Source organism: Ctenopharyngodon idella, chromosome 17 (genome assembly GCF_019924925.1).
Source record: "Ctenopharyngodon idella isolate HZGC_01 chromosome 17, HZGC01, whole genome shotgun sequence".
Taxonomy (NCBI): Eukaryota; Metazoa; Chordata; class Actinopteri; order Cypriniformes; family Xenocyprididae; genus Ctenopharyngodon; species Ctenopharyngodon idella.
Genome location: NC_067236.1, coordinates 11,617,424 through 11,644,147, shown reverse-complemented (window position 1 = coordinate 11,644,147; position 26,724 = coordinate 11,617,424). Strand labels below are relative to the sequence as shown.

The window sequence follows — 26,724 nt, the reverse complement described above, 5'->3', positions numbered from 1 at the left end:
TCTCTCTTTCAATCGGTGTCACAATTCGTTCCACCTTCACTTCACCCTCGTATTTTGTCATAAAAGCTCCTAACTTTTCACTGTAGTTCACATTATCATCCTTTTCGACCCAGTCTGCCGTCTCAACACACTCTCTGACAAACAGGCCCACTTCACTCCACCTCCCCTCTGTGGCCTTCACAAGTGAAATGTGAGGAACTGACTGGCCTGCTATCAGATAAAACGAACGCTGTGTCTCTTCTAGCTCCACTAACAGCGCACACACTTTTTCTGTCCAAAACATTTTGGTGTATTTCACAGTTTCACCTATTTCTTCCTGAAACCAGTCTATTTCATATTGTTCATCTCTTTCTGTTTACAACATGTGACGTGCAATGTAAATTGTCAGGCAGCATATGTTTTGTGTCAAAAGGCTTTGTTCGATTTTTTGCCAATTCACACACTGTTTGAGCCCAAACAGAATCTGTTATGCGCCATTCATATGCCCATTCGGCCTTCATTTTCATACAACACACCTCTCCCTCTGTCACACCGACTCCTGAGGAGGTTGCAAACAGTACCAAATGAAGTTGACACATGAGATCACACCCCATTAATGGGACCAGACACTTTGCTGCAAGCAGAAAGGCATGTTTTAACATCCTGCCCCCTTCTACCTTACAGATCAAAGGTTTGGTAAATTTTTCAAAAATTCGGTGCCCTGAGGCCGAAATGGATTCATGTAACTGGTTTGACATTTTCGGTTGACATGGCAAGTCACATGGTCGTAACGTAGATCTGGTTGCCCCAGAGTCAACTAAAAAAGAGACTGGTGTCCCTTCAACTAACATAGAATATCTGGGCATGTTTAGAAATCCCTTACTTTTGTACATTGTCAAACATTTATCAGACTCATCACTAACTTTAGACATACATACAGAAATGCAAGCATTTTCTTCATTGCAGAGAGCAGTACATAAATCAGTGTATGTGTAAACATGTGTGGTTAGATAAGTTTCACATCCCTGATTCATAGTGGTCGGATGCTCATCCAGGACCCCTCCCTCCTGCTCTCCGTCCTCCGCATTTCAGTCGGCTTGATTCTTCCTGTTCTGAGGGCAATTGCTACCCCAATGGCCCTCCTTCTTGCACACTCTGCACTTGAAACAGTCTCTGGTGGAATGGTCATTTGTTTCACAAATCCAGCACCTCCATTCACTCCTCCTTCCCCCCTCTCTGTTTGCGTTTCTTGCCTTGTACCAGTCTTTGTCCCTGGCAGGCCCTCCTGTCCTTGTTAGAGCTTCGGCGATAACCAGCTGTAGCTCCCTGACGGACTTCGCTCGTGCTTTCTCTCGCCTAGCAGCAGCAAGCCTGTCTTCAGTGACTTGTTGTTTCTCGGCTTCTGCTGCTTGCTTCGCTTCTTCCACCCTTGCTTCTTCCAGCTGTTTTTCCGCGTGCCTGGCGTTGTTTTAGTAGCTCAGCCAAGCGTGCGTCTTCCCAGCCGACCAGACCCGCTTTAAGTCCTCTCTTTATGTCGTCCCTCAGTCCTCTCATGAACCAGCTGCACATGTGGCACTCCCATAGACTGGGCTCAGCTCCTCTGACATTTGGCTCTGGCAGGCCACCGTGTCTGTTGAAGAGTTCATACAGCCTGTAGTAGAATGCCCGCACACTCTCATCTCTTCCTTGGAGGCACTCGTTCAGCTTTGTGGCCTCCACGCGTACTGGAAACGCAGCTCTAACAGCGTTGGCCATTTCCAGAACAGCTTCGCGATAGTCTGCATTGTCTCTGTGGTCCCATTCGTAATGTTCCTTCCGACAATCCTCTCTGTGAAGCAGCCCTTTAACTCGGTACCAGTTCATCGGGCCCAGTTTCATTGCCATCATCCGCTTTAGTCCGTGCATCGTGGGGCTGAATTCTCTACAGAACATACCAAGCTCTTCAGCAAATTTGTCACTTGCATCTTCAGGGCCTGGCAAATGTGCCATCGCTTCCTTCATCTCAGCCAAGGTCCATGGTCTGAAAACCACCATAGGCCCGTCCGGCCCGGACACTTCGAGCATCGGAGCTTCGACTTCAACCATCGGAGCTGTGACACTCACATTTTCTTCCTTCACAGTGTGTCGTGTCTTTCTTTTCTTTGTCACTGGAGCCTTCCGCCAGGTGTCCTCTCTCTCAGCTGGTGTCTCGGGTATCATGTCTGGGTCATCGACTTCCTCCAGGAGGGGTTGGGAAGTATAGGGCTGTATCGTCAGCTGTGGTCTCCCGTCAGCTGCTTCTTGCGGGGGTGCTGTCGGTCGCTTTGGAGGAGAGCAGTCCAGGTCGGGATCCCAGGACGCACACTGCATTCCGACCAGGGAGTGTGTGTAACTCGGCGGTAGAGAGACAGAAGACACAGGATTAGTAGAGTGTAGTGCAGACATGTATTCCCTAACTAGCTCACGTAACTCCTCTTTTTTCTCTACTTTTTCCATCTTTTATCTCCTCCTCTGTTTTCTTTACTTTTTTTTCTTTTTATCTCTTCCTCTTTTTTCTTTACTTTTTTCTCTTTTTATCTCTTTCTCTTTTTCTTTACTTTTTTCTCTTTTTTCTTCAATTTGTACTTCTTTTTTTTTAGCTGGCTGCACTAACTGCTTTTGCAGTGCTCTCCTTTCTCTTCTCTCTGCTTCCTGCAGCCAGCAATTCACCGTCTGACCACAATTTACACACACATGCTTTCTCTTCCAGCAACCCGCTCTTGTTTGTTTTCCTGCCTCTACATCTTCCTTTATTATAGTGAGCCATATTACACTTAATGTCCCCTCTGCTGGGAAATCATGATATTTGATCAACTTGTCTATATCTTGCAGACATCTACGGCCATATAATTTTCTCATTTGAACAAACACCGGTGTATCATATTCTGCAACAGCCCTTGGCGTATCATTTTTTGAAAGCTTGCTCTGGGATTTCCCCATATTTTTGGTTCTTCTCTGACTCCTGTGGATTTTCTTTTCGGTGCGCACCTAATAATCTGTTGGACGTCTCCCACAGATCCGACCTTTAACCCAAAGTCGGACAGTTTGAGCCTCAATGCTCCCGATCTTTTTAACCCAAAACCGGACGGGCTGAGCCTTAATGCTCCAGCTTAAGACGTTTACGCTGTGTCACCCTTCCACAAATTGGTTCACTGCAGTACCCTGACTGCAGCTGGGCGCAATCCCACAATTTGTTTCAGTGCGTGACCCAGAAACGTCTTTACTGTCCCAACGTGATACAGTTTTGGGGACTTCTTGATCGCACTGCTTCTTTCAATGGTGTTTTAGATTATGTCATACAGCTTCAGTTTACTTTCCAATTTTGTTTCAGCAGCCCCTCACTGCCGTTTGGGCTTAATTCCCACAAAATGTTTTCAGCTTGTATGACGCAGCTCAAATTTCTCCCTTCTAGAATTTATCTGCACTGCCGCAGCGCGTCCTCAATTCCAAAAACCCCTTGACCACGACCACAGAGTCAGCCAGAGCCACCAATATGGTTTGTCCCGTTTCCTAATTCTCTTATTTTACCACTCAAAATTTTCCCTTTTTTTTTTACTTTTTACTTTCCCATAATACATAGAAATTTATAATTTATCTCTTACCAGAGAGTCGTGCTGCCACCTGGATTCTTTCCCTGATCCCAGTGGTGTCCCCCCTGGGCCCGGTCGCGGTCGACCCCTCGTCCCTCAAGTCTATGCGGGGTAGGGCTGAAAGCGTGTCTCAGGTGGCCAAACGTCGTCCGCTTCTCGGGTCCAACAGGGCACATCCAAGGGATCCCACTTTTCTGACACCAAATTGTTGTGGCAAAAAAATCAACTGACTCTTACTGTATAAGAGACAAACACATCCAATTGTCTTTCGAAAATTTTATTTCTTGCAAGAAAGGTCAGACAGTCATACAGGCTCACAAGTAGCTGCAGAGTGTAAGACAAAGATTACAGTGTTTTCCCTGTGGCTTTTATATGCTCTAATCTTCAAGGTTGAAACCCTATTCTCTCCCATATTAGGCACATAACCCAGGAAAAATGCTGCCACCTGTCATGTGACAGTCACAGTTTCTCTTACCTTGCAAATTATACATGCAGTTTCTCACAAATATGGTCTTTTACTTTGACTTGGCTCTGAGCCAAAAATAAAAGCCCAAAAGCAACTGTTTCTACGTGACTAAAAGCCCTTCACACACACACATTTGTAAAAGAAGATGCCTTCACACTAGCATCAGCACTTCTAAGGAAGGAATTTCAGCAGCATATAGGTCAGGCAGTTTAGAGGAGACATGGAATCATCAGCATATGAGGATAATTACAATCAAATTTTAAAATTTCCACAACAAAAGTCATATGGGTTTGCAACAAAGTGAAGATGAGTAAATGTCAACTATTAGTTTTGGATGAACAATCTCTTTACAAAGAGCGAGCACACATAACATTTTCTTGCCAAACTTCCTGCTTAATGCAGAAGTTTATTTTTAAGAAAGATTCTTCAGAAGCAGCTGCCATACAAGCATTATGCTATTTTAAATAGGTTAGACCACAAGGACACAACGGTGAACATCGCTGAGCATCGAATAAATGTCTAAAATGCCACCATAAAACTCAGCTCATATACACGGCACTATAAGTGGATAAAATGATCTTCAGCAGTTCATAGATTTACAATTAAGAACCAAGTACAAGTCAACAAACCTGCATTTCATAATTGGAATAATTATTATTACTAAACTTCTTTTGTGAAAACAAATTGTTATTTCATACAGTCATTTTGTTACAATAAATTTCAATTGTTAAACACTAATGCATTAGGTATCATAAACAATGAATTTTTTTTTACAGTATTTTTACAGTAATAATACAGTATTATTTTACAGAAGTGCACTTGTATTGAAAGTGTACTTTTTGTGTACTTCAAATCTTAAAAGTATACTTTTTAAAAAGTGCACTTGCAGATAATATAATTAGAATTAAAGGCCACTTAAGTGTACTTAAAAAGAATATACTTTAATGACTATTTATTAACACACTTAAGTACACATTTTAAAAATGCACTTTGTAATAATGTCTAATTTTTACTTAAAGAAAGTACACTTTAATGACAATATTTATTAACACGCTTAAGTGCACTTTTTAAAAATGCACTTTGTAATAATCTCTAATTATTACTTAAAGAAAGTACACTTTCATGACAATATTTCTAAACATTATAGTTTATAGTGTTTTAAATCAGTACACTTATTTTGATGTATTGACTAATATACTGAAGTACATGAAAAATAATTTATTTTAATTTCAACTCAAGTGTGTTGTCCAAAATGACATTTGTTAATGTATTTTAAATGTGCTTAGTGTTTAATATACAGTGGGTACGGAAAGTATTCAGACCCCCTTAAATTTTTTACTCTTTGTTATATTGCAGCCATTTGCTAAAATCATTTAAGTTCATTTTTTTTCCTCATTAATGTACACACAGCACCCCATATTGACAGAAAAACACAGAATTGTTGACATTTTTGCAGATTTATTAAAAAAGAAAAACTGAAATATCACATGGTCCTAAGTATTCAGACCCTTTGCTGTGACACTCATATATTTAACTCAGGTGCTGTCCATTTCTTCTGATCATCCTTGAGATGGTTCTACACCTTCATTTGAGTCCAGCTGTGTTTGATTATACTGATTGGACTTGATTAGGAAAGCCACACACCTGTCTATATAAGACCTTACAGCTCACAGTGCATGTCAGAGCAAATGAGAATCATGAGGTCAAAGGAACTGCCTGAAGAGCTCAGAGACAGAATTGTGGCAAGGCACAGATCTGGCCAAGGTTACGAAAAATTTCTGCTGCACTTAAGGTTCCTAAGAGCACAGTGGCCTCCATAATCCTTAAATGGAAGACGTTTGGGACAACCAGAACCCTTCCTAGAGCTGGCCGTCTGGCCAAACTGAGCTATCGGGGGAGAAGAGCCTTGGTGAGAGAGGTAAAGAAGAACCCAAAGATCACTGTGGCTGAGCTCCAGAGATGCAGTCGGAAGATGGGAGAAAGTTGTAGAAAGTCAATTTAAGGGGGTCTGAATACTTTCCGTACCCACTGTATACTGTGTGCATTAATACACTTGAAATGACCTCTAAACGCTGAGCCATTTTCTTTATCCACCTGCTTTTGTTTTACTATCTGGCCCATTTGACAACATTTATATATATATATATATATATATATATATATATAATTATATATATATATATATATATACACACACACACACACATGCAGGTGGTATATTTTACCATCTGCATTATTATGGTGGTTGTCAGTGTATGTTAAATGTACAAAACAGATTTTAGTAGTAGTGTGCATTGTTGAATTTACTGGTCTACATTCAAATTTTCTTGTTTGTAAATTACAGTTTTATACTTTAAAATTTACAGTTTGTTTTGTAAATGTGTTTACAGTTTTTCTGTATATTTTACAAAATTATTCTGGAAACCACAGCTGCCAAAATTATTTTGTAAAAACTACGGAATATTTTTTACAGTGTATGACAACAAGAACGAACACCACAGCATCTTTACCAAGAATGAGATAACGAGTTTGTTTGACACATATAAATATAGGTGAGTTCCACCTACACAAGAGCAAACATTTACTCACACCCTACTGTTGTTACTGTCACGAATGTGGCTCCCTCGCCTCCTCCTCCGCACCACCGGAGGGAGCCATCACCCGAATATTGACTGTTCCGATTCGGACTACGTTTCCCATAGGCCCTCATTCCTGGGACTGATTGCGCACACACCTGCACCCCATCACGCTCACACTATTTAAGCCGCACACACACACACACTCACCGCGAAGTCTTGATTTGCCCCGGTGATCATTTCTGAGCGTTTTCCTGTGGATTGTTTATTCTGTTACTGTTGGACTGTTTACCCGTTGTGATTCTCTGCTGCCTGCCCTGAACTGTGCCTGTTTACTGGACTGTGTTTGCTTGCCGCCTGCCCTGATCTCTGCCTGTGACCCGTTACTGTTTGTCTGCCGCCTGCCTCGACCATTGCCTGTTCCTGTGTATGTCTTTGCCTTTGCCCCTGTCTGCCTTGGTGTTTAATCTAATAAAGCTGCAAATGGATCCCCATTCTGCCGACCCTTCATTACAGAAGACTTCGCCAAACAGCGATCCAGCAGCAATCATGCAGATCTCCACCGAGCTGTCCGCCCAGGCCAACCAGCTCGCGGTACACCAACACCAACTGAATCGTTTGACTTCACTTACCGAGGAGCTGGTGAGAACCCTACAGAGTCTTCGATTCGACGCCACCGAGGCCGCCACGCCGCCGCCAGCAGCTCCCGCCAGCCAGGCCTTCACGGCCGTTCCCGCCGTAAATCCACGCCTCGCACTCCCGGAGAAGTTTGACGGAACCCCCGCGAGATGTAAGGGATTTCTTCTACAATGCTCGCTGTTCATCAACCAACAACCCACTCTCTATCCCACCGAGTCCAGTCGGATTTCCTTGGTCTGCTCTCTGTTGACGGGACGAGCGCTGGATTGGGCCACGGCTGTATGGAGAGAGGATGGAGCTGTATTTCCCACCTTCTCGGCTTTCCTGCAAAACTTCAAAGAGGTCTTCAACCATCCTGAGGGAGGCAAGAGCGCGGGAGATCAACTGCTGTCGCTGTCTCAAGGTAACAACACAGCCGCCGAATACGCTCTCGGCTTCCGAACCCTCGCCGCACAAACAAACTGGGTCGAAGACACGCTGAAACTGCTGTTTCGCAAGGGACTGTCATTAGAGCTCCAAGCCGAGCTCGCGTGTCGCGACGAGGGAAAATCACTCAACAATTTCATTGAACTGGCTATTCACATCGATAATCTCCTCCGGTCTCGACGCTCAGCCCGTCTGCCCACTCTGACCACTCTGACGTCTGAACCCATGCAACTCAGATACACCCCGCTTCGTCCAGAGGAGAGGGAGAGGAGACGACAGCTTCATTTGTGTTTGTATTGCGGCCAAGCAGGCCACGTCAAGATCAACTGCCCCATCCGACCCAGTCCATCCAACCCGAAAGCGGTGAGTCCTCCACTCTCCACCGACTATCCCTTCAACTGCCTCAAAATACCCATTCAAGTCACAGTGAATAACCTATGTGTAACTACGCACGCACTTTTGGACTCTGTCTGACATGAAGTTACCCGCAGCCCCACATTCATCCGTGAACACAACATCACATTAACGGACTGCAATTCCCCATTGGCAGTGGAGGCGCTAGATGGGAGACCAATCGGAGGAGGAAGGATAGCGCACATCACCGCTGAACTCACACTGCAAGTGGGAGTACTTCACCAAGAACGCATCCGATTTTACGTAATTCACTCACCCAACAATCCAGTTATCCTTGGTCTTCCATGGCTCAGAACTCATAACCCGCTCATTTCCTGGAAGGAGGGCCAGATCATTCAGTGGGACGCCATCTGTCACGAGCGCTGTCTGAAACAGATCACACCCATACCAGTCCAGGCCGTCTCAATTCACGAGCCCAACCATGACGAGGCCGACATTCCCGCTGAGTATGCCGATCTGGCGGTTGCTTTCAGCAAAAGCAAGTCGACCGAGTTACCTCCTCACCGTTCCAGTGACTGCGCCATCGATCTGCTTCCAGGTACCACGCCCCCCAAGGGCAGAATATTTCCCCTATCTCAACCAGAATCGGCAGCTATGAAAGCATACATTGAGGAAGAACTGGCCAAGGGGTTCATCCGACCCTCGACATCTCCGGCAGCGTCTGGCTTCTTCTTCGTTAAAAAGAAGGACGGCAGTCTTCGACCCTGCATAGACTACCGTGGACTGAACGATATCACAGTTAAGTTTCGTTACCCTCTGCCATTGGTCCCCGCAGCCCTGGAACAGCTAAGGCAAGCCAAGCACTTCACTAAACTAGACCTCCGGTGCGCTTACAACCTGATTCGCATCCGAGAGGGTGACGAGTGGAAGACGGCCTTCTCCACTGCCACCGGCCACTATGAAACCCTTGTCATGCCGTTCGGGCTGTCCAACAGTCCTTCCGTCTTCCAATCATTCATCAATGACGTCTTTCGGGATATGCTTAATCGCTGGGTCATCGTCTACATCGACGACATCCTCATATACTCCAAAACCTTCGAAGAACACGTCCAACATGTCCGGGCCGTTCTGCAGCGACTCATCCAGCACAAATTGTATGCCAAAGCGGAGAAGTGTGAGTTCCATCGTACTTCTACTTCATTTCTGGGGTATGTCATCAGTCAGGAGGGGGTGGCGATGGACGACGGCAAAGTGAGGGCGGTGCTGGAGTGGCCGCAACCACGCACGCTGAAAGAACTGCAACGATTCCTGGGGTTCGCCAACTTCTACAGGCGATTCATTCGAAACTTCAGTGGCATTGCGGCACCTCTAACCTCCATGACTAAGCGACAATCCACACGCCTCTCCTGGACCCACGAAGCAGTGCACGCTTTCCAAGCTCTGAGGGAGCGGTTCACCTCTGCACCCATTCTCCGCCACCCAGACCCAGAGCTCCCATTCGTGGTCGAGGTCGACGCCTCCAGCACGGGCATCGGGGCTATACTCTCACAGCGCCAAGGTAATCCAGCAAAAATGTACCCATGTGCGTTCTACTCCAGAAAGTTGTCGGCAGCAGAGCGCAATTATGATGTAGGCAACCGGGAGCTTCTGGCTATGAAAGCGGCATTGGAGGAGTGGCGCCACTGGCTGGAGGGAGCACAACTTCCATTCACCATACTCACAGATCACAAAAACCTGGAATACCTCCGATCTGCCAAGCGTCTGAACCCTCGGCAGGCAAGATGGGCCATGTTTTTCGCCCGATTCCAGTTCACAGTAACTTACAGACCCGGTTCAAAGAACGCTAAGGCAGATGCATTATCTCGCCAGGCAGAGGTGGTGGAGCGGACGGAGAGTGAGGAGAGCATTATCCCTGCCAAACTGTTACTCGCCCCAGTCCAGTGGGACATCATGACCGAAATCTCACAGGCCAACGAACACACTGCACCACCACCAACCAGTCCACCTAAGCGCACTTTTGTCCCTGTGCACCTCCGTAATAAACTGCTCCATCAAGTTCACGATTTCCCCAGCTCAGGCCATCCAGGCATTACCGCCACCTTACATCTGTTACAGAACCGGTTCTGGTGGGACACCATGGTAGCAGACACCACCCAATTCATCAACCAGTGCACAGACTGTCAAACTTCCAAAACTCCACACCAAGCACCAGCAGGGCTATTACAACCGCTGCCCACACCACAACACCCCTGGTCCCACATAGCCATCGACTTCGTCACTGACCTCCCTGAATCCCGTGGCCACACCACGATCCTCACAGTAATCGACCGTTTCTACGGTCTGCCAGAGGACATGGTGTCTGACAGGGGTCCACAGTTCACGTCCCGGGTATGGACAGCCTTCTTCAAACAGCTAAACATCAACGTCAGCCTCACCTCAGGATACCATCCAGAATCCAACGGACAGACCGAACGCATGAATCAAGAACTCACCAGATTCTTACGCACATACTGTCAGCAGAATCAATCTGAGTGGAGCCGCTATCTATTGTGGGCCGAGTATGCTCAAAACTCTCTGCGGAAACCTGCCACTGGTGTTACACCCTTCCAGTGCGTCCTGGGCTTTCAACCGCCTCTCTTCCCCTGGTCCGGGGAGCCGTCCAACCTGCCATCGGTGACCGAGTGGTTGCAGCGAAGCGAGGAGACCTGGGACCTGGCCCATCATCACCTTCAACGTGCTGTGAGGAGACAAGAAATACAGGCCAATCGACATCGTCGCCCCAACCCTGAATACGCCGTGGGGCAGTGGGTCTGGCTATCAACAAGGGACCTGCGCCTAAGACTCCCATGCAAAAAACTCAGTCCCAGGTTTGTAGGGCCTTTTCAAATTACTAAACAAATTACTCCTGTATCATTTCGTCTTGACTTACCTGCTAACTACCGTGTTTCTCCCACTTTCCATGTGTCGCTGCTGAAACCCTCTGGTGGTCCGAGAGGAGAGCCGGAGGGAGCCGAGGCCCACGACCCCCCGCCCTTGATGATCGAAGGCGAGGAAGCCTATCAGGTTCGAGAGTTACTCGATTCCCGGCACCGGGGTAGAAAACTACAATACCTAGTCGACTGGGAGGGGTACGGCCCGGAGGAGCGATCCTGGGTCAATGCGGATGACATCCTGGACCCATCACTCGTGGACGAGTTTCATCGAGCGCATCCGGAGAGACCGGCCCCTCGACCACGTGGTAGACCCCGGCGCCCGCTTCCTCGCGTCTGGAGCCGCTCGCAGGGGGGGGGCTCTGTCACGAATGTGGCTCCCTCGCCTCCTCCTCCGCACCACCGGAGGGAGCCATCACCCGAATATTGACTGTTCCCATTCGGACTACGTTTCCCATAGGCCCTCATTCCTGGGACTGATTGCGCACACACCTGCACCCCATCACGCTCACACTATTTAAGCCACACACACACACACACACTCACCACGAAGTCTTGATTTGCCCCGGTGATCATTTCTGAGCGTTTTCCTGTGGATTGTTTATTCTGTTACTGTTGGACTGTTTACCCGTTGTGATTCTCTGCTGCCTGCCCTGAACTGTGCCTGTTTACTGGACTGTGTTTGCTTGCCGCCTGCCCTGATCTCTGCCTGTGACCCGTTACTGTTTGTCTGCCGCCTGCCTCGACCATTGCCTGTTCCTGTGTATGTCTTTGCCTTTGCCCCTGTCTGCCTTGGTGTTTAATCTAATAAAGCTGCAAATGGATCCCCATTCTGCCGACCCTTCATTACAGTTACAAACCTACATGACTTTCTTCTGTGGAGTATAAACAAATATTTTGAGTATGTTTCAGTGTTTTGTTTGGAATGACATCAAGGTAAGTAATTGGTGACAAATCTTTCATTTTGGGGTGGATTATCTCTTTAAGAGACAATATGACAATATAGGAATCACATTATAAATGCTTAATGTTTCAGTATATAAAGCATTTATAAGTACGTGTTGAATAATCATGCTTGAAATAATCTATAGTTTGAAGGAGTTGCCTGAAAGTGGCAGCAATTGAGAGATGAACATCTTATTTCAAATATCAATCCTTTGGTTGCATTACAGGGATAGTATGCACAAAAATTAAAATTCTGTTAATTATTTACCCAGCTCCATTACTTTCTTTGGATACCACTGACTTTCTTTTCGTTGTAAAAACATTGAAACATTTTTAAACAATCTAATTTTGTGTTCCACAGAAGAAAGTCATACAGGTTCGAAATGACAAAAGCAGAATTTTCATTTTTTTCCATTTTCATTCTGAAAAGTTGAGATGTTTTCATCTAGCCGCGGCATAGGCGCGCCGCACCGCATGCGCGTCGCGACCGCGTCACTTCTATTATGAGCTCGCTTGCCTAAATTACAGTAAAAGCACTCGCGCAAGTCGCGAGCGCCGATTTAAACCACCGAAGCGTGTCCGATGCTACAGTGTAAAAAATATTCCTTAGTTTTTACAAAATAATTTTGGCAGCTGTGGTTGCCAGAATAATTTTGTAAAAATTACAGAAAAACTGTAGACACATTTACAAAACAAACTGTAAATTTTAAAGTATAAAACTGTAATTTACAAACAAGAACATTTGAATGTAAACCAGTAAATTCAACAATGCACACTACTACTAAAATCTGTTCTGTACCTTTAACATACACTGACAACCTCCATAATAATGCAGGCGGTAAAAGCCTGGTAAGAGGTAAGAGCTTTTACAGTTTTTCTGTAAAACTGTAATGCGTTTTTACAATATTTTTACCGTTAAAATCACATTCATTTTTTACAGTGTACCGATAAACGTTACCGATGCTCAAACGGCATCTTGGACAAATGTGGCTCAGCTGTGAGCAGAAGCGCTGCCAGGTCTCTGGCAAGAAATAGAAGAGTATACAAATGTATTCAGGGATTGCATTTGTTCAGTACAGTGTTGTTCAGTGCAAGATTTTGATGTTATTTAAGCTAAAATAAAGTAAGGGAAAATATTTGCACTAACTGTTAAAAACTAATACTGTATGTAACAATGATTGACACTGCTGTTTATATTTTTTAAGTATGGCAAAATATTTTAGTAATGAAATTTGAAGTAAATAAGAAATAATGCAAAGGAAAGTAATTTTTTTCAGAAATTTTGCGCTTTCTTGTGCTTGAATGTTAAAATGGCCCTCCTATCATAGCAACGGCCCCCAGCCAATTTGAGTTTGAGACCCCTGCTCTAACTGATTAAAATGAACACCATATATTTATCAGTGTGTTACTGTGTTATATGTGTTCTGCTCTTCGACAGCATTCATAATTCACTCTGATGTCTGCTCTTCAGTGACACAGCCGTGCTTAATGTGTTGCGCGAGCAGTGTTTGTTATTCTTGACCCTTGTGAAATGACCCTGGATGTACTTGCGGAAATTTGTGGTGGCGAAGCAATACACCAGCGGGTCCAGGAGGCAGTTGATCCCCATAAGCATGAGGGTGATCTGGTGAGCATCGTTTAAGCTTTGGCGAGTCTCCATGCTCCAATCATTTTTCAGGCCCAGCACAGACAAAGTCCAGGGACCCTGCACCACATGATGTGGCAGGAAACAGATCACAAAGACACCCACGACACCACACAGCATCCTCAAAGCTCTAAGCTTGGTGCCACCAGGACGCTTTCCCGTGCTGGCTCGAGGCTGACTGATAGGTTGGGACAGAAGAGCTCGAGCGATTAAGATGTTGCAGACAATCACCAATGCGAAAACAAGAAAGAACAAGCCAATAATGATGAAGTGGGTGATGGCCACTGCTTCTCTAACAGAGCGTTCCGTGCAATGATAACCCTCGAAACAGCGAGAAATATTTTTGTTTTCAATCTTATCATCATGGATTCCCGGATCAATGAGGTATTTAACCGATGCCACAAGAGTGACGACCCAGATGAACGCTGAGACAGTTGCTCCACGTTTCCAGCAGTCAGAAGAGGCAGCCACCAGTGGCCTGGTAACAGCCCAGTAACGGTTAATGCTGATGACAGTAAGGAAGAGAATGGAGCAGTATGTGTTAATGAAGAAAAACGTGCCTGTGATACGGCAGAGGGCATCCGAGAATATCCAGTGACCGTGATTCACGTAGTAGTCAATCCAGAAAGGTAGAGCGGACACGAACAGCAGGTCTGCAACGGTCAGGTTGGTCATGTAGATTCGAATCTCATTCATAGCTTTAGACTCCCGCATAATATGCAAAACATAAAGAGCATAGCAGTTGGCCAGCAACCCCAAGACAAAGACTATGCCATAGAATATAGGAAAGAGAGTGTAACGAAACTCTGAGTCAATGAATTTGTCTGTTTGATTCTGATGGCTGCAATTTTCAGCGTTCGACATGGCTGTAGAAGTCTTCACCGTATCTGAGAACAAAACAGAGTGATAAGACAGCATACAATTAAATTTGATTCCTTCTAATATCCTTTAAAGTGTTCATCTAAAAAACGATACTGGCCGACAACTGATCTGGATATCGGGGAGGAGGTATTCTCCTCAGTGTTTATGATGTTATAGTTCAATTATATTCATCCAACACTCAAGACTTCATAGTTTATTATAGTAAGTGTTGTTTTAAAGGTGAAGCATGTCATTTTTCCACCATATTTCAGACAGGTTTCCCAAACACCTGAAACTGGCCAAACTAATAGTACCGCCCTAAACTCACATTGGTCGGGCAATGTTTTGATAGTGTCACAGAACCAAAATATTTACACTTTCAAATTAACTTGAGCCCCACGTTTTTAGAATGCTGTGTCATCTAAGACTTTTAAAAAATGTTTCTTTAGAGCTCATGTGTTAGACTACACTCCTGGAGGAGTGTAGCTCCAACCAGCTCCAAAACAGCTCCAAAACAGTCAGAGATAGGTTAAAATGACACACTTAACATTTATGTGTTTAAAAGAACAGGAAACGTGGGAGAGCAGCATTAAAAGTGGTGACGCCTATTTTCTCTCGCACACTGAGTTGAGAAAATATGCATTCTATCAAAAGTGTTCTTTCATTATCATCATAACATGTTTTGGAAGTTAAAGCATTAGGGGTTTCTTTCTCATCATTGCATATCTGTAATCTCTTGCTGAGAGCAGGAAATGAATTGAAGAAGCTTCATTTTCTGAAAACCACAGTGCACATATTACATCAAAATGTTTTTCATATCAGTGGTTTTACAGGACTTACAATGTCAGATTACAATCAGGTACTGTTACAGAATTTTTAGTTGTTTCAGAAACATGTATAATATAACATAGACTAAAAAAACTATAGACAGTAGACCATAAAGTCTTGACTACAAAACAGCTATTGAACATTTCTGCCATTATCACCCAGAAAGTTCACTGAACATGTTACCTTTTGTGACATTACAAAAGGGGGCATGCTGTTGCACCACAAAGCATGTAGTGACATTATATGCGGTAAGCTGTCACAGTGTAACATGCCACTAAAATGCATATTATAGGCTTTTCAGCAACAGTAAAACAGTTATGAAAAAGTTTTAAAAGTTAATGCAAATACAACATACATTTTAAACATTTAAAACATATGCGACAGTGTCTCCCAAGAAGATTGTGATAACATTATATAGTAGACATTTGCCTGAATATATGTTAATGTGGTTTTATTGTTCACTTACTTGCTAAACAGCTACAAAAATATGATTCTATTGTAATTTTAGTTTGGAGGACAGAATTCACAGATACAATGCCTGTGACAACAAGCCCCGGTCTCCCCTATAATGGATTACAATAGCAATAATAACAATGCGTAATTATAAGCAGCACAACACACAATATTACATTACTTATTTACATTACATTGCAATATTTGCATTGTACTAATAATATATTGATCATTTGTACATAATATATTGTTCGTTCAGTTAATTGTGTTCATTCAGTTAATTATTGCACTGAGACATTTTTATTGCATATTAAACATACAATGGGCTTATCCAGCATTACATGTGTCAAAGTCATTTAACGGCATGTGTCGCAAGGTTTGGAGCAGAAAATTGGATATTATCGATAGCTACCAACAAACGCTTGAGTTTTTCATAACTGATATGTAAAATCATAATTCTGCTTCTCCGGTTTCTTATCTGATGACAGGTCTGGCTAAGCAGATGATAGGCTATACAACACGTGAACACTAATTATATATACTGCGCGCGATGCCAAAACTATCATCTGTAGATGTCTATAACACTTAAAGCTTTTACGTGTGCGTTATATTGTCGTGTAACTCGCTCGCATAATATACAGTGTGAATATAGCTTCTAAATGAGCAAAAAACTACATTTATCGCTTAACCTACCTTGTAATTCCCAGTGAATGTGATGCTCGCGCGCTGCTCGCTCAGAGTTCACGCCTTCAGCTCACAGCTCCTCGTATTTAACATGCAGTCACACCTCTCGCTGTCGCTTCCTATTTTCCCCAACTCCTTTCCAGAAAACTTTGTAGTGTATTTCCTATGAATGAAAATGAGAAGCATCTAATTATCCACTTATTCTACCTCGAGATAAACTGTTGAAGAAAAGTTTGAACTAATATTTGGATACTAATAACCCAGTTTTGGTTCTTGTGTCCATTTGATTGATTTTGTTTAGGTCAGCTCATTAAGGCAGGAACACACCAAGCCGACGGTCGGCCGTCGGGCAGTTTTTGTTCGTTGGCCGACTAAGTTTTCTCAGTGTGTTCCGCACCGTCGGATGAAGTTGGTCCTCGTCGGCTTTTTTTCGGCCGATTCCACATGTTGAATTGGCGTCGGAGCTCGTCGGTCTGTCGGGCCATCTGATCATTCTGATTGGCTGTTCAGCTACTGCCACCTGCTGGTACGGAAAGGCATTTCATCTTACGCAGGCACAGAACTGACGTGCTCCTTGGCCGTCGGCTGTCGAGCGTCGGTTTGGTGTGTCAGGTCAACTTTGGACCCAGACGCTGCCGATGTGAGCCAACCCCACAGTATGCTTTTGTCGCCACTAGTTCGTCGGCGTCGGCTTGGTGTGTTCCTGCCTTTAAGTAGAACCTCTGCCAGCAACCTTTATAGCCTCAGGTTGTTCAACCAAAACTGGAAAACCATATAAAGTGTGAGCTGGACGCAAGAGTCCTCTATGCTGATCATTTTTGCTTATCAAAATACAAGAGAAGTGGTCTGCCCTAGGGACGGCAAGGTCCTCCAAAAAAATGACATGAGGTCCTACAGGGTCATGAATTCATAAGCATAACTAATGGGACAAATTCATTGGAAAAAAACAAACAAAAAAACACTCTTTTCACTTCCCTGGCCCAGGACTCTAAAATAAATGAAGTTTTCCTTATCTTTTTAAGTAAACATTTCAATAGGCTATTATTTAGGCTACTGTTTCTTATGGGGCGGTTTCCCGGACACTGATTACAGGGAATTCGCGGTGCATTAAAAAGCATTAAAAGTCATTAAATGGATTTTGCGAAACTTAAGGCCTTAAATGGCATTAAAAAGCATTAAATTGTATTCCTACAGGCATTATTTTTTAGATAGTTTTGAAAAAAATAATAATAGCCTACCAGTTTATATTGAATATAACCTTCATAATTAATAACTTTGATTTGCTGTCGCAAAATATGTACATTGGTGTGATAGCCTACACACGGCCGGTGCAAAATTGCCGTAACGTCGTTTTGGACAGCGGCGGGCTGGCACCTGGAGACGGAAGATTGAATCAGTGTTGCCAACTTAGCAACTTTTCCGAACCCTTTTGCGACTTTTTTCGAAGAAAGCGCATTGTGACGAATATATACTTGTTAACCTGATCTAGCTTCCGAGACTCCCCGGTACTACCGCACGAGCGCGAGGTCTTGAGATTCTGCAGTGCTCCATTGGTTTTGATCTCACCTTGAAGAACACTAGGACCCGGAGGCAGCAGGTGAGTATAATTCAAAGGAAGGCCTCTAGATTATTTCTGCTGAATAACGTGAGCGCTTAAATGCTTTAGTTCTAGTGTACTAATATTTATTATTACATATGTTTATTGGGCAAGTTGATTTCAAACTTTATTTTTTATTATTATTTATATATTTTATTTTACATTTATATACTAAAAATGAATATATTTAATATTCATGCATGTCAGTCAATCTGTACACATCAGTCTCAGTATTTTTGTATTTACTTATATATGTTAAAAATAGAAATTAAATTAAATTTCGTTAAAAATAGAAATTGAATTAAATTTCGGCAGCCGCAAAGGCGTGGTCACCTCATGTTTTCAGATTCGTCCTCGGAACAACTAAAAGATTCTGTGACTGAGATCGTTAGAGTCTCTCCTTCTGCTCCTGAATCAGTTCCGTGAGGATTTCAGGATTTAAGCAAGGATTTAAAAACAAATAATAAAATCTTAAAATTAATCCTAAAAGAAACTGGTAACCAATGCAGGTTACCATGGATATTTGTCTTACAAAAGCCCATCGCTTTCCTTCGGAAGGCCTTTGTTAACCCTCTGGAGCCGTGTACATTACTTTTATGATGGATGGATGCACTTTTTTGGACTTTAAAATCAGGAGTGCCATTCACTACCATTATAAAGCTTGGAAGAGCCAGGATATTTTATAATATAACTCCGATTGTGTTCGCCTGAAAGAAGATATTCATATACACCTAAGATGGCTTGAGGGTGAGTAAATCATGGAATAATTTTCATTTTGGGGTGAACTATCCCTTTAAATAGAAAATTAAACTAAAACCAAAACAGCTGTGAACTAATCAGTGAATCATGCATGACAACAAAACGAAAACATGAGGAAAACAAAATAAATACATTTTCTTTGCTCTCTAACAACAGAGCTGCATGTAGAGTTTAACACAAAAATTAGAAAAAAAAAATCTAGACACCCAAGAAGTAAGAAAAAACAAAACGCGGCAGATCTTTTCTTTCATATTTTGACATCCGGGTGTATAGGCTCATTAAAAAATGTTGTTGATTGAATTTTGAGATGTGGAATGACGTCTTGCATATGCCATGAGTCATGAAATTTTGACTAAACTTTACAAAGTCAAAAAGAAAAAAGAGAAAAATATACACGGATGAATTATTCACAGCAATAAGATCTTTAACATGCATTTAGATAGGGTGAATTTTAATTTCATGCCTTTAAGTAAATAATGTCTTTTTAATTTGTAGGTTTAAAATCCCAAATCACACAATTAGTTAGCAAATTTTACTAACAGGCATAACATGAGTACACTACTCCATTGTTTCACCGTAGTCTACATGGGGTGCAGCATATGCTCTATTCCGTGTGAATAAGAATCTGCTAACAGCTGAGGACATAGACTGTAAAAAAAAAAAAGAAAAAAAAAAAAATGGACGAAAAAAAAAAATGGACGACGCAACGCCGCTTCCTTTTTTATGCTTTATTTGAACATTTAGTTTACACTATGTAACAACAATTTAGTTTACACTATATAACAACAATGAAGAATAACACCAATAGAATATAAAAAAAAAAAAAAACAATCAGTACCATAGTCAAAGCAGTAAAAGACCATAACAAAATTTTTTTTTCCAATTTAGATTATCAAAAAGGTTGTTCCAATATGAGGCTGCAGGGGGGAGCAGAGACACTGTTCTCAAGGAATAAAGTTCTTATTTTATAATTTCTTCCTTTTTTTCCAGTGAAACATATTTCACCAATAGGCATGTTAACAGGCTCAGGAAATGGGATTGTCTCTATAGATAGAGTATAATTTTTGAAAAGCATGCATATGCCAGATGGAATAGCATCCGTAACAGTTGCAAACTCTTTAGGAGTTACAGGTATATTATATTGTAAAAGAAATTCTGTATACCTAAAAAGTAGACCATTTTTGTTAAAGAGCTGACCAACATGAAATATTCCGTTACTGAACCACTGATTATAAAACAAAGATTTATTCTTAAATAAAATAATCTATTGCTCCATATGTAACACCGGTGGGGAGAAAAGATATGTTTGTAAATAAGAGTCCATGCCAGAAGAACCTGTTGGTGAAAGTTAGATAACTTGACAGGGAGTTTTTGGGTATTACACATTAAGACAAATTTTGCACCACCAAACTGTGAGAAGACAAGATGAGGGAAAATATTCCAAATGGAGGAGGGATTTTTGAGGAAACGATTAAGCCAATTTATTTTTATTGTATAATTCAATGAGTTAAAGTCAATCAAGTTTAAACCACCCTTTTGTGAGAATTTAATATTACTGATTTCTTTAAATAATGGGGTTTGTTTTTCCATAAAAATTTAGATAAGATTCAATCGATTACTTTACATGTGGGGTTATTAAGGTACAATGATTGAGCGGCATAAGTAAGGCGAGACAGACCTTCTGCTTTAACAAGCAAACTTCTGCCTTTCAATGAAAGGTCTCTCTGTAGCCAGCAATTAAACTTTTTTTTTGTTTTTGTAATAATAGGGTTAAAATTTGCAGAGCATCTAATGTTATCTTTAGTTATCTGTATACCCAACACAATTTTTAACTGCAATACCAATAATTGAAGAAGCCGTACTATTTTTAACTGGAAGTAATTCACATTTATTAAGATTAAGATGTAAGCCTGAAGCTTTAGAAAAACGCTGAAGAATATGTAGGGCTGTAGGTATTTGGAGAGAGCCCTCTAAGAACAGAGCAGTATCATCCGCTAACTGAGTAATCATTATCTCTGTATTTCCAATACTGATGCCTTTTAGATGGCTTGTTTTGATGTATAAACTTAGAAATTGTGTTGCAATCAAGAAAAGATAGGGAGAGACTGGACATTCCTGTCGAACACCTCGATTAAGAAAATCTGGGAGAGGTACAATTACTTAATTTAATTGAACTATTACTGTTCACGTACAACATTTTGATCATATTACAAAAGGGGTTCCCAAAGCCAATTCTATGCAGTGCTTGAAACAGAAATTCATGTTCTAGCGTATCAAATGCTTTATAATAGTCTAAAAATAAGATAAAGCTTTCTTTTTGAAGTAAATGTGAATAGTCTAACATATCTAATATTAAACGTATATTGTTCGAAATATGTCTGTTAGGCAAAAAACCTGCCTGCGTTTCATCAATAATTGAGTTTAACACACATTTTAGTCTTTTAGCCAGAACTAATGCTATTATTTTGTAGTCATTATTTAGTAAGGAGATTGGGCGCCAATTGTCTATGAGAGGGGATCTTTGTTTGGCTTTGGGATTAGGGTAATTATTCCCTGACATAAGGTGGGGGGAAGAAATGTTTTTTCTGTACTTTCTTTAAAAACGTCTAATAAAAAAAGGTGCTGTTTTTTTGCTGAATAATTTATAAAACTTTGAGGTGAGTCCATCATTTCCCAGAGATTTATTATTTCTTAACATAGGCCTACTAATTGCATCAACAATTTTTTTATCTATTTTAGCTTTATCTACCATATTCAACTGCTGTACATTCTGGAGAGATTCAAAAAAAAAAATCATTGGCATCTTGGTAGCAAAATTTGGATGTATAGCTCACTGTAAAATTTAGCGCAAAATTTTCCAATAATTTTCTGATCTTCACTTAGTGTTCCATCAATTATGAGTTTTGTTATATTATTATTTTTGGCTTGCTCCCTTTCTAATCTAAAGAAATATGCGGAGCTTTGCTCACCTTCCTCGAGCCATTTTCTGCGCGACCGTATATAGTCTCCTTCAGCTTTATCTTTATATATTTTATCTAATTGCTGTTGCTGTTTAGCAAGTTCAGCTTTTTCAGAATCAGTAATATCTTCCGTATTTTTGGCTAAAAGATTGGCAATTTTAAAAATAACTTCATTCACATATAGGATTTCCTCTTTTTAGCTAAGTCAGCACTGAATTTACGAAGAAATTTATAGACTTCATATTTAGTTAGCTCCCAATTACTGCAATAATTATTTTCTTCTTTTGCTTTATTCCAAAAGGTAGTAATGATGTCATCAATTTTGTTTACTTCATCATAAGAAAGGACTGAATTATTAAGCTTCCAATAAGAGGGAGCTCTATACGAGTTAACATTATTTGAAAGAGGGATTCGAATAGTAATACATTTATGATCAGATAAAGGTGAAGGTATAATGTCAGATGAAATATTATACAGCTCCTTTGAAGTAAGCCATAGATCAATGCGAGATTGGCACTAGAGAGAGTTATTACTCCATGCAAATACTTTTAGAGATGCGTGGGTTTCTCTCCAGCTATCAACCAAAGAAAATGGTAGTTAGAGGATTATTAGATCTGGGGGGCCATCTATATTAATGTCCATAACCACATTGAAATCGCCCACAAAAATAAAATAAGAGCTGGGGTAATTATTTAACAGTGAAAGTATACGTTCTTCCATACCATAAAAGAAATTTTCATTTTCCTTTTGTTGATTAAATCCGTAGAGATTGGTAACAATAAACGTAGTATCTGAAATTTCAAGTAAAAGACAAACGCATCGTCCATTTGGATCACAGTCTGAAAACAGAATTTTCCCTTTAAAGCGATGAAGTAAGATGCAAACCCCAGCTGAGTTTGATGTTCCATGGGACCTCCACAGGTCCATGCCCCATTGTGATCTCAGGAGATCGATTGCTGTAGACAGTGCTCTATAATTAATTATAGTAGGCTGTCATTAGTTTTGTCCTGCTAATTATTATTTTATACCCATAAAAATAATTAGTAACTGCCAGATAACAATCACCTGCTTTTTCCCGACATGGCTAACATTAGGCGTGTTATCTTAACTAATAACATTTATTAATTTGCTAATAAAGCCCACATTTAACGTTACCAAAAAAAAGTTCAGTGATCCGTCAGATCCTACAGTTTACTGCTGAACAACTCATTTTGTCGGTGTGAAATAACACAGAAATCGAAAATTATTAGTTAGTTATATATATTCAATCTCCCCTCGAAGCTCCTACAGTCCTCCGAGAAGCTGTCAATCACAACTGTCAATCATGACGACACACCCCGTTTCTGTAGCATCAAATTGCTAGCTAAAATCAAACTTATCACAAAAACGAACAATTGAATATATATCAGCGTGATATATATCACGCTGATATATATCACCCCACAATATTTTAAATTCTTGCACTGCTCTGCAGCACTTCATTACATCACTCTGCATGTTGTTAGGATCAGAGCCGTTAAATATGTTTTTCAATGGCTCTGGTTAGGATGACAAAAAGGTTTAAAAGTTACATTATTAGTCTGGTCTGCCTCAGCGGTCTAAGAACGCTCGTCAATGTCAAAATGATTGAGATGGCCAATCAAATTAAAAAGTAGGCGGGGTTTACGTTCTCTTTTTGCTCGTGCACACAGTCTTCACAGCGCAGACGAGCGCGTCAATTGATCGCTTAACTCCATTGCGGAGGTGCTATTTTTCCGGTAAAATCACAAAACAAATGCACACAAACATGTCCCTGCTCTTGATATACAACCATTGATGGACATCTTTGATTTTAATGAGGGAAAAAACAAAAAACTATGCAAGGGCGGATTAGAACTTGCAACCTTTGATACTGTTAACAAAAATTTTACCACTAGACCACTAGGGAATTCAAATATTCCTTGCGGATCTATGTATTTATTCACTAAATTGAAAAATCTCGGAACTAACAATATATTGTATTATGAAACTACATTAAACATGAGTTCTCAATGTACTATTGAAATTGATTTCTGGAACAATTTCTACAATTGTTATTGTACATATCTGATATAGCATTGTATTAGTAGCAATTTCGTTCACTGTTTTGTTTCTTTATGCTTTATTAAAAAAAAAAAAAAATGTTCAAGACATGGTCCAGCCACCAGGGGGCGATCAAAGAGCCCGCAGCTTCACTTTTCAGGACGTATGGAGTAACCCCAGAGTGCAGCCTGGACGACTGGGGCGGGCGACACATTAAGGCATATTATACACCCAATTTCATTGGTTTATAATACAGCAGAGCTTATTGGCGTAGACACTTGGGGCATGAGCATGCGCATTCCTTTTTGAGCAACTTTATGAATGATCTACTTCTACGCTGTTTGACCGTACTGCATATAAATATAATAATATAATATAAGTGCTATAACCATGGCTATTTCAGTTACGACCAATTGGCTAATGTTTTGATGAGCTTAAGACTCAAGTTAGATGAAGTTAGTGTACTGTACGCTTGGTACGGCATCTCCGGGTTCTTCAGGCAGAAAATCGCCGTCTAATAGCCTACTGCTAAATCTGGGGAACGAATTCCTACTTCGTGGCCACGATATAGCCTATATAGAGCCAGGACTACATCAAGTGAAGTAAAGTCAGATTTATTTGTATAACGCTAAATACACATCGCTTCAAAGTAGTTTTACAAAAAGTCATATTGTCTGCAAGCTTTAGCCTAATATTGAGCAGTTTTAGGACTGGGCGATAGAAATGTGTTGCTGATATAAATATAATATAGCTAAGCTAAATCTCAAACTGTGCATCATTTATATCAGCAACATATTTCTATCGCCCAGTCCTAAAACTGCTCAATATTAGGCTAAAGCTTGCAGACAATATTACTTTTTGTAAAACTACTTTGAAGCGATGTGTATTTAGCGTTATACAAATAAATCTGACTTATAGCCTATTATATTACGTGTCGCCCCGCCCCAATCGTCCAGGCTGCACTCTGGGGTTTCTCGGTTTTTCTGGATAAAAACAAAAATAACGTTTACGTTTATCAACCGATTTCAGTGGTTTATAATGTACGTGGTGTACAAAAAGTTCTAGTTACTTAAAATCTCTATAGTTAGACATATAAAATATTTATTTTAATAAGAAATAGTCAAAGCTCAGGCTTGTCATGTATCTGGCTACTTTATTCTTGCATAAGAGTTGTGAAAACGCCCATACTGAGATATAATTAAATTTTCACATTAAATGAAAAAGTTTTCTTATTGTGGAAAAGGCATTTTCTGTCTTAAACCCAATTTTAGCTTTTCTTGAGCTTAAGAATTGACCACCATTGATAAAATGAAAAAAAAAAAAAAAAAAAAAAAAATCATCAAATACAAATCACACAGACTACTTTCTGTTTTTTAATGCACAAAGAAAATAAAGATGCATATTTAAACTTCAGGAAATTTAGTTTATAAAATAAGATATAATATAACCTAAAACTGTATTAGAAATCATGTAAACTCATGTCTCAACTTTCACAGCTAACTAGCGACATCGCTAGCTATTTTAGTCTGACTCCGGTGGCCAACTACTATCAATATAATTATATAATGACCAAATACAACCCGAAACAAATGTTCAGTCTTACCCGTGAAAGGTCATTCCCCGAGAACTGTTTTCAATTGTGCAGCGATTTGTACAGCCACATACATGACATGCAAGAAAAAAAATTAAATCGTGCACACGATTTACTAATTCGTTCCCTCAATTTACTAAATCGTGCGCACGATTTACTATTTCGCTCACTCGATTTATAAATCATGCGCATGATTTATAAATCGAGGGAACGAAATAGTAAATCGTGCGCACGTTTTAGTAAATCGAGGGAACGAAATAGCAAATCGTGCGCACGTTTTAGTAAATCGAGGGAACGAATTAATAAATCGTGCGCAAGATTTAGCCTACTATTTTTTTTTCCTGCATGTCATGTCCGGGGCTCCGTAGCCCCAAGCAGCACACGAAGCAGGCATTTTTCTCAATTCCAGTTATGAGCGTTATGGGAACTTTGCCCCGCACAATATGGCGGCGCCGTTGACGTACGGTCCAGCGGCCATTAGTGCGTCTAGTGTTTATTATAATGTCTATGGTATGAGGCACATCCGGCTGAGGACAATGGAACAAGATGAGTGTTGCAGAGTCCTATAAGTTGTGTGAGGGCTCCCTCTGCTGATTGGGAGAGAATTGTAAAACCCACATATGCTAAAACTATTTCATTTTTAAGACATTCATTACATTGTAAATGTTTGAAAAGTTTACATGCCTTGCTACAATCTCATGTTTCTAACAGCTTTGTTTTAAATGGAGCTTATATGAACAGACTTTATATACATTAGAATAATTATTTCACATTTGCTCTCCAAGGACTCTGAAAGTCAAAACAATTGTTGAGCTTTTGTTAGACATATTTTGCTTACAGTAAAATTAATAAAAACTTGCTGAACTTTTGATGTAGCAGGTCCCAGCTAACACAGTATTATAGATATTTGTTATGTTTGTTATCCCTCTGATTACTTTCTGCTTAATTAAGTCCCTCAAAACACACACACAAATAATCAATAGAGTCCAAATGTATAAAGTGTGTAATATAAAATTAGCTCACTGGGGGCATCAGGAAAATGTTCACAGACTAATTCATTGTGACATTTCCATTAGCTAATGATTTGAGGAAAATTTCTCCTAATCCGAGAACATTTTAAGCATTTAATGAGAATGTCCCTTAGAAGGGAAGGAAATTGATTAATTTGATATTTTACAGAAATGTAGTTTACAGCTTTACTTTAAACTATCGAAGAAAAAAACTAATTTTCAACATTAAAGGTGATTAGAATCCATTAAATCTATATTATATAGAATTATTGTGCATCAGTGCTTGAACATAAATACATTTTCACATTTAAACCCTCCAGCTGTTTTGTCTGTTGTCTTTTATTATTATTAT

The 26,724-nt window shown here is 40.9% G+C and overlaps 2 protein-coding genes across 2 annotated transcripts in view; one reads left to right on the top strand and one right to left on the bottom strand.

Moving 5' to 3' along the window:
• LOC127498671 (uncharacterized) overlaps positions 1 to 26,724 on the top strand; it is a 79,901-nt gene that overhangs the window by 4,507 nt on the left and 48,670 nt on the right. The window lies entirely within an intron of this gene.
• The window catches only part of LOC127498679 (platelet-activating factor receptor-like), a 36,693-nt gene continuing 22,699 nt past the window's right edge, over positions 12,731 to 26,724 (bottom strand). The window contains exon 2 of the mRNA XM_051868295.1: positions 12,731 to 14,455. Within this exon, the coding sequence (XP_051724255.1) occupies positions 13,365 to 14,432 (1,068 nt within the window). The 5' untranslated portion in view covers positions 14,433 to 14,455 and the 3' untranslated portion in view covers positions 12,731 to 13,364. The remainder of the gene's footprint in view (positions 14,456 to 26,724) is intronic.